The following is a 9495-nucleotide window of genomic DNA, read 5'->3' on the forward strand; positions in this document are numbered from 1 at the left end:
TTATCAAGTCTTTCTAGAAAACAAACAAACAAAAGCATTTATGCGTGATAAAGCGGCATGATAAAGTGATTGTTACCAAATAACAGGCAATCTTACTCAAAGTTAGTAATTAGAAGTAGCATTTGAAGGAGACTTGTATGAGTGAACTAAGCGTCATACGTCCCCACGTCAGTGACACACTTTTGACCACACCTTCAGAAATCATAAAAAGAGATCCTACAATCATCAGACCAATTACATCACAGTTCACCATCAAATAAATGCTGATGCAACACTGCACATTGGTCTGTGTAATCAATCGCTCATCAGCTCATTAGACTTGTGTGTTTCAGTACCAAATGTGTAGTGCTGGTGGTTAAATCTTTTGTACTCTTCTGTATCGTGTTATTTTTCCCTCCTGCACTTCACATATCGCAGTGTTTAGTTGCACGTGACCATTAGGAGAGCTATGATGTCACGATCAAGATCAAGACAAACAGCCAATTAGACACCAGCATATTTTGCGTTGTTCCTCGTGATATAATCTGATGCATGACTTCAGGAGAGTGCATTGTTTTTAAACCACATAATGTAATGCCAAGGTTGTCTGCCAGAGCGGCTAAACTTGTTCAATTTATTTAATTAAAATAAGGTAAAATAAGCCACACAATTGCTGAACATTTTTGCCACAGCTCAATTTCATTCATCTACTGAAATATGTCAAATTTAAGTTTACTAAATTGATGATGGGACTACATGAATCATTTTAGTTGCATTAACTGAACCGGGCAGTGGAGGGATTTTTAGTCCCCAGCCAGCGTGCCTTGCCACAGAGCCAGATTAGGGCCAGATCAGGGCCAAATCAGGGCCAAATCAGAGCCAGATCAGGGCCAAATCAGGGCCAAATCAGGGCCAGATCAGGGCCAAATCAGAGCCAAATCAGAGCCAGATCAGAGCCAAATCAGAGCCAGATCAGAGCCAGACCAGTGCCAGATCAGAGCATCGGGCCAGATCAGAGCATCAGAGCCTGACTAGAGCCAGATCAGAGCCAGATCAGGGCCAAATCAGAGCCAGATTAGAGCCAGATCAGAGCATCAGAATCAGATCAGAGCATCAGAGCCAGATCAGAGCATTAGAATCAGATCAGAGCATCAGAGCCAGATTAGGGCCAGATCAGAGCCAGATTAGGGCCAGATCAGAGCATCAGAATCAGATCAGAGCATCAGAATCAGATCAGAGCATCAGAGCCAGACCAGGGCCAGATGAGAGCCAGATTAGAGCATCAGAGCCAGATTAAAGCCAGATCAGAGCCAGATCAGGGCCAGATTAGAGCCAGACCAGAGCCAAATCAGGGCCATATCAAAGCATCAGAGGCAGATCAGGGCCAGATCAAAGCATCAGAGCCAGATCAGGGCCAGATCAGAGCATCAGAGCCAGATCAGAGCATCAGAGCCAGATTAGAGCCAGATCAGAGCATCAGAATCAGATCAGAGCATCAGAATCAGATTAGGGCCAGATCAGAGCCAGATTAGGGCCAGATCAGAGCATCAGAATCAGATCAGAGCATCAGAATCAGATCAGAGCATCAGAGCCAGATCAGAGCATCAGAGCCAGATCAGAGCCAGATCAGAGCCAGATTAGGGCCAGATCAGAGCATCAAAATCAGATCAGAGCATCAGAATCAGATCAGAGCATCAGAACCAGATCAGAGCATCAGAATCAGATCAGAGCATCAGAATCAGATTAGGGCCAGATCAGAGCATCAGAATCAGATCAGAGCATCAGAGCCAGATCAGAGCATCAGAATCAGATCAGAGCATCAGAGCCAGATCAGAGCATCAGAATCAGATCAGAGCATCAGAATCAGATCAGAGCATCAGAATCAGATTAGGGCCAGATCAGAGCATCAGAATCAGATCAGAGCATCAGAACCAGATCAGAGCATCAGAATCAGATCAGAGCATCAGAGCCAGATCAGAGCCAGATCAGGGCCAGATCAGAGCATCGAGCCAGATCAGAGCATCAGAATCAGATCAGAGCATCAGAATCAGATCAGAGCATCAGAATCAGATTAGGGCCAGATCAGATCCAGATTAGGGCCAGATCAGAGCATCAGAGCCAGATCAGAGCATCAGAGCCAGATCAGAGCATCGGAGCCAGATCAGAGCATCAGAGTCAGATCAGAGCATCAGAATCAGATCAGAGCATCAGAATCAGATCAGAGCATCAGAATCAGATTAGGGCCCGATCAGATCCAGATTAGGGCCAGATCAGAGCATCAGAATCAGATCAGAGCATCAGAATCAGATCAGAGCATCAGAATCAGATTAGGGCCAGATCAGAGCCAGATTAGGGCCAGATCAGAGCATCAGAATCAGATCAGAGCATCAGAGCCAGATCAGAGCATCAGAATCAGATCAGAGCATCAGAATCAGATCAGAGCATCAGAGCCAGACCAGGGCCAGATCAGAGCCAGATTAGAGCATCAGAGCCAGATTAAAGCCAGATCAGAGCCAGATCAGGGCCAGATTAGAGCCAGACCAGAGCCAAATCAGGGCCAGATCAGATCATCAGAGCCAGATCAGGGCCAGATCAAAGCATCAGAGCCAGATCAGGGCCAGATCAGAGCCAGATCAGAGCATCAGAGCCAGATCAGAGCATCAGAGCCAGATTAGAGCCAGATCAGAGCCAGATTAGAGCCAGATCAGAGCATCAGAATCAGATCAGAGCATCAGAATCAGATTAGGGCCAGATCAGAGCCAGATTAGAGCCAGATCAGAGCCAGATTAGGGCCAGATCAGAGCATCAGAATCAGATCAGAGCATCAGAGCCCGATCAGAGCATCAGATTCAGATTAGAGCATCAGAGCCAGATTAGGGCCAGATCAGAGCATCAAAATCAGATCAGAGCATCAGAATCAGATCAGAGCATCAGAACCAGATCAGAGCATCAGAACCAGATCAGAGCATCAGAATCAGATCAGAGCATTAGAATCTGATTAGGGCCAGATCAGAGCCAGATTAGGGCCAGATCAGAGCATCAGAGCCAGATCAGAGCATCAGAATCAGATCAGAGCCAGATTAGGGCCAGATCAGAGCATCAGAATCAGAATCAGATCAGAGCATCAGAGCCAGACCAGAGCCAGATCAGGGCCAGATCAGAGCATCGAGCCAGATTCGGGACAGATCAGAACCAGATCAGAGCCAGATTAGGGCCAGATCAGAGCATCAAAACCCAATCAGAGCATCGGAGCCAGATCAGAGCCTCAGAGCCAGATCAGAGCATCAGAATCAGATCAGAGCATCAGAATCAGATCAGAGCATCAGAATCAGATTAGGGCCAGATCAGAGCCAGATTAGGGCCAGATCAGAGCATCAGAATCAGATCAGAGCATCAGAGCCAGATTAGAGCCAGATCAGAGCCAGATTAGGGCCAGATCAGAGCTTCAGAATCAGATCAGAGCATCAGAGCCAGATTAGAGCCAGATCAGAGCCAGATTAGGGCCAGATCAGAGCTTCAGAATCAGATCAGAGCATCAGAATCAGATTAGGGCCAGATCAGAGCCAGATTAGGGCCAGATCAGAGCATCAGAATCAGATCAGAGCATCAGAGCCAGATTAGGGCCAGATCGGAACCAGATTAGGGCCAGATCAGAGCATCAGAGCCAGATTAGAGCATCAGAGCCAGATTAAAGCCAGATCAGAGCCAAATCAGGGCCAGATCAGATCATCAGAGCCAGATTAAAGCCAGATCAGAGCCAAATCAGGGCCAGATCAGATCATCAGAGCCAGATCAGGGCCAGATCAAAGCATCAGAGCCAAATCAGGGCCAGATCAGAGCCAGATTAGGGCCAGATCAGAGCATCAGAATCAGATCAGAGTATCAAAATCAGATCAGAGCATCAGAATCAGATCAGAGCATCAGAATCAGATCAGAGCATCAGAATCAGATTAGGGCTAGATCAGAGCCAGATTAGGGCCAGATCAGAGCATCAGAATCAGATCAGAGCATCAGAGCCAGACCAGAGCATCGAGCCAGATTAGGGACAGATCAGAACCAGATTAGGGCCAGATCAGAGCATCAGAATCAGATCAGAGTATCAGAATCAGATCAGAGCATCAGAATCAGATCAGAGCATCAGAATCAGATTAGGGCATCAGAATCAGATCAGAGCATCGAGCCAGATTAGGGACAGATCAGAACCAGATTAGGGCCAGATAAGAGCATCAGAGCTAGATCAGAGCATCAGAGCCAGATCAGAGCATCAGAATCAGATCAGAACCAGATTAGGGCCAGATAAGAGCATCAGAGCCAGATCAGAGCATCAGAGCCAGATCAGAGCATCAGAATTAGATTAGGGCCAGATCAGAGCCAGATTAGGGCCAGATCAGAGCATCAGAATCAGATCAGAGCATCAGAGCCAAATCAGGGCCAGATCAGATCATCAGAGCCAGATCAAAGCATCAGAGCCAGATCAGGGCCAGATCAGAGCATCAGAGCCAGATTAAAGCCAGATCAGAGCCAAATCAGGGCCAGATGTTAAATTCTTTATTATTACAAGGACGATGCATATTAACATGACAAGTCAAAAAATGCCAGAGTTAGCCAAAAGGCTAGTTTTCATCTGCAGTCCTAGGCCAGATGTACAATAGGCAACCTAAAAATACAATGATCAGATCATCAGAGCCAGATCAGGGCCAGATCAGAGCATCAGAGCCAAATTAAAGCCAGATCAGAGCCAAAGCAGGGCCAGATCAGATCATCAGAGCCAGATCAGAGCATCAGAATCAGATCAGAGCATCAGAATCAGATTAGGGCATCAGAGCCAGTTAAACATAAACATAGCCATTATGGTAAGACTGTGTCTTAAGAACTAGTATGAACAACTAGCATTTAGTTAAGAGCAATCAGTCTTACTTTTGGGTATCAAATTCAACCAATGTACATTTCAATGTAACTGACTTAAAAAAGTTAAAGAAAAATAATGATGACTAGTCTCAGCAGTTGGGGTTTTGTGGTTAGCATTGTGGTGAAGAAGAGGTTGTGTGTGGACACATGAATGAAGTCAATAGTGTGTGTTGCTTCACTCATTGAGAAATAGCTGTGCTAAGTAACTTCTGCAAAGTGAATAATGATACAATAGTCTTCTGTACAGCTTTTCATAGCCGAATGAACTCATTTCATAATTGATTTCCAGATCTTGACCGGAGCACTTTACAGACTTCCAGCTGAACTATGGCACTATTGTCTTTTTTACAGCAGAATTGAAATGATTCTGTTATTTCCTGTTTATCACCGTAAAGCTGCTTTGAAACAATCTGTATTGTATAAAGCGACATATTTATGTCTTGACATGTGTGAGAAAAATCTACGATAATTTTTTAGTGTAGTTGATGTGGAAAAATAGCGCTATTATTCAGTCATGGTGTCAGATGAGCATCAGTAAAGAAACCCACTGTCTCAGACACACTACTGTTATCTATTGCTCTGATCAAGTAGTAAAGATAAACCGATTGATTTATATATTACGATTCTTCCGTAGGTGGTTTTACCATTTTTTTATAAAATGGATAGAGTATCATTTCAATTTAAACTTTCTAGATCTCAAATCAATATTTTGTTCACTCTGTTGAACAGCAGGTCCACCGTGACAAGAGAGATGCAGACAGACAGAAATACATATAAACACATCCGGTGCGTTCAAGATGTCAAACGCCTCCTCTTGAATAGTAAACAAAGGCAATTAACGTGACCACATTCTTGGTTGCTGATGAAGTGAATGCATGCATTTGAAGATATTGCTGCCTGTTATGTTTGTTATGATTAACAAATTATCTATATCAGTTATTACACTCTGCCAAAATCACATTTATATCACATTTTGGTTGATTCATAATCACATATTCTATTATACAACCTAACGGTGTGATTGTTCCAAGTCAATAGAAGGTAAAAGCCCGCTGAAGTGCCTTGAAACGTGCAGCATATTCAGTGTTGACGTAATTTCCTCTGAAACAGGAAGATGGGGCGGGACATATTGAACAGCTCCTCCCCTTTTTTTAAATAGCCAATAGCGTTTAGTTTATATCCAGAGTTTCCGCTAGAAAAAAATGGTGCCGGTCAAAGTGACCGGCAGAGGTTTCGTTTAACGGACATGTTGATGATATGCCGGTCAAATATCGCCTCTTAATTAGTCAAGTTGAGGAAAACTGGAGGCAGGCTATGTAACTTAAAAAATGACATAATCAGGCCGTATAGAATGCAACATGTTTATTAGCCTAACTTTCAAATAGACGGAAAAAACATGAACGTCCGATTGGCGTCAATCAACACCAATTGTTTTTTACTATGGTTTCACACACATTCACTGTTTGAAACATTGAGGCACGGATGTACCTAATACAAATAAATAACTAGTTAACTAGTTAACATCTCCAGTTAACTAGCAGATCATTCATTTAGTTCGCTATTAAATAAGAGATCTAGCGTTAAAATCAGTTGTTTTTTAAATCAAGCTGAGCGCTCGTGTCCGCTGCTATCAGTTGCATGGACGACGCGCTGCGCGAGTTGCGCAATTTATTAATTTTATAATTTATCAATAATATCAATGGACCTGGCCATATCTGAAACGTCTCACTCAATCGTTCGTTGTTTAGGTCTATATTACAGCCGTTATAGGCGTGCGCTTTATTTGTAATGCAGCATGCGATGTTGTTGGGGGGCGGGATTATTACGCAATTTTAATCTGACAATTTGACCGGAGAGATTTAATTTTGTCGGACTTTTCATTTTTTTCCCGGCCAATGTCCGGTAATAACCGGACAACGGAAACCCTGTTTATATCACAGTTCTCGTTAAACCCACAGTTTCCTCTTAATCTCTAACCATTTCTATTCCTAATCTCCACCATAACGCTTTAAAATTCAATATACAGAATTCAAACAGGTCTGCTATGTTTTCTGGTCTGCGTCGATCATATGATTCGCTCTGTGCTGTCTGTCGTGTCTCTGGACTCACTAAAGCCTAGTTCACACTACATGATTTTAAAACGTCGGGCTGAAATGTGCGGTTCACACTACATGACTTGCTCTCTCTGTGAAATCAGGAGTGTTCAAGTTGTTGAGCTGTTCACACCACACGACACAACGTGATTGATCCGCAACAGGAGGTAACGCACTACACGAGTTGACAACAACTCTGTCACCCAAGATTCTATCTTGTCTACAAATCACGTTTTGTCACAAAAAATCACGCGATAAAACGAGCCGGAAATGACGCGAAACAGCACGCGCGCTAATACCCAGCGAAGAAGACGAAGACCCATGCCTTGCTCTGATTGGCTGTAGCTCATGACATCACTGAGGTAGAGTCGGGCGACAGCTCTGGATATCTAGCATGCTAGATATTTTTCTGGGCTCGGCGACGCGTCTGCGAGGCGTCAGCGAGCGTCTTTGATGTGTTCATACTGGCTCTTTCATACTAACAGATTGGCGAGCGTTCATCGCCCGCTAATCCCCCGCGATTTGCACGCGATAACACCCTGACCTGTCAGCGAGCTCAACGATTTGCAAATCGGGCTTAAATCCTGTAGTGTGAACTAGGCTTAACATGAAACCAGTCTCCCAACCATTCGGCCCGATGGAAAGCATATTTACACTGTCTGAATCGTTCCCTATCCACTATATAGTGCCAATCACTATAGAAAATAGTAAATGTGTGAACAAGTGACCGATTTCAGCCACAGCTTCAGTGACTATTTGGGGGCGGGGCTTCAGATTCAAGCGAGATTTTGATTGGACAGAAAATCTGATGAGAAGCTGAAGTGCAGAGTGATGTCATCAAAATCACTGATCCATATTGGCGGAAGTGAGAGACTGTACGCTTTGAACGCTTATTTCTTCTAAATGCGAATGTTGTCATTGTTTTGGCGCACACTATCTTATAGATAACCTCGAGGCTAACATATTCATACTAAAAGCCAAAAAACTAACATTTTGATTTCATGGGGACTTTATGCTGCAGGAAGTCGTTTCCCATGTTGCTGGCAGTTTGTGCAGTTGGAGGAGAACATGAGCCACTGCAGGGCCTTCCTAAAAACCCGAGGCCACCTCGCTGTCACTCGAGTATTTTCACATACGTCACAATAACACCATTTATAACTGGCATAATCACCGGTTATTGGTTCTGGGTGGAACTTGCTGAATCCGCTATGAGTCCAGTAACTAGTCATGTGACTTCTGCACAACTGAACAACACATGAATGAACACATGAACTCCCGCGAAACTAAATTCATAAAAACACGCTAGCTCCACCTTTTAGAAAAGTGTGGACTTCTGCACAAATCAAGGTGAATTCAGAACTGCACAAATGAACATGCACATCTGGATTCCTGGGCATATAAACTCCAGCACAAACGAAAAACTGCACTTAAAAAAATATGAACGCATGAACTACTGCGCATTCGGATATATACACACGTGAAACACACACACGTTGGTTTGGGGGGTGGACCGTTGAAGTGCGTCCATGAAAACAAAAACAATCACACAGGGTAGAGATTACAGCGTAATTCCCCCGATACACAAGAGCATCCCGCGCGCACGCACACACACACACACACACACACACACACACACAGTGACAGCAGAAGCGCGTGCAGTGAGTGAAACGCGTCGATCAATCGCGTGTCTCTTACCCGTCTTTACGCTTCGCTTTATAAACATGCCCGTATGTGCCGCGACCCACTTTACAACCTTCATATTCAAACAGATCTTCCACTCTCTCCCTCTCGGCGGCGAGCTTCGTTTTGAAGTCGTAGTCCATTTTAACCCATAAATATTTCTTAATTTACAATAAAATAAAATATTAATTATTACATGCATTAATTAAATGATCCGATCGTTTTATTACCCCACCATTTCCTTGTTTGGGATTTTGGTCGGCTCCGCTTAATAGTCACGTGCTCGGTGACGCAATTTATTGTGGCGGGTGGCCTTCTGGGAAATGTAGTGTTCTCAGATCAACCCTGCGCTTTGAGTTAATGACGAAATGACTTGTGTAAAACTACAACGCGCAAATCGCCTTTCAAAAATGCATTTTCTGGTTGTTGGTATGTACAAACCATGGTACAAACATTAGCTGTAATTGCAGCATGAGTACAATATAACTCTTGTCCTCAAAATGTGACGCATGATGAATAAACTGTGTAAAAAAAAAACACGAGCAAACCTCCCTTTTTCCTTCAGTAAACTAGTGAATAAACGGACACCAATTACTTGTTTATGTCTGTGCACTGGCGCAGCGTTATAGCAACACAAACGTTAACTCATCTACACAAGGGCATGTGCGGATGTGCCGCGTGAATTCATACCTTTACGCAACATCTCATTTGATTGACAACAGTCACAGCCAATCGCTGCCGAGACGAGCGCCGCCTCTTTGCCGTGATTGGTCGCAACGACGATGACGTTGGCTAGTAGGTAATAAAAGTCCGCGCAGTCTGCCATTCTGCGCTT

At 44.0% G+C, this 9495-nt stretch overlaps 1 protein-coding gene across 4 annotated transcripts in view; it reads right to left on the reverse strand.

Moving 5' to 3' along the window:
* cdk19 (cyclin dependent kinase 19) overlaps positions 1-9489 on the reverse strand; it is a 96217-nt gene extending 86728 nt beyond the window's left edge. For 2 of the 4 annotated variants that reach the window (XM_056257672.1, XM_056257671.1), the window contains exon 1: positions 8676-8940. In XM_056257672.1, the coding sequence (XP_056113647.1) occupies positions 8676-8803 (128 nt within the window). In that variant the 5' untranslated portion in view covers positions 8804-8940. Of the gene's footprint in view, positions 1-8675; positions 8941-9350 lie in introns of those variants that run through there. The other 2 variants (XM_056257673.1, XM_056257674.1) reach the window with 2 other exon arrangements.
* Positions 9490-9495: the final 6 nt, after the last annotated feature.

Source organism: Rhinichthys klamathensis, unplaced genomic scaffold (genome assembly GCF_029890125.1).
Source record: "Rhinichthys klamathensis goyatoka isolate OS25496 unplaced genomic scaffold, OSU_Roscu_1.1 h1tg000141l_1, whole genome shotgun sequence".
In the NCBI taxonomy this organism is placed as follows: Eukaryota; Metazoa; Chordata; class Actinopteri; order Cypriniformes; family Leuciscidae; genus Rhinichthys; species Rhinichthys klamathensis.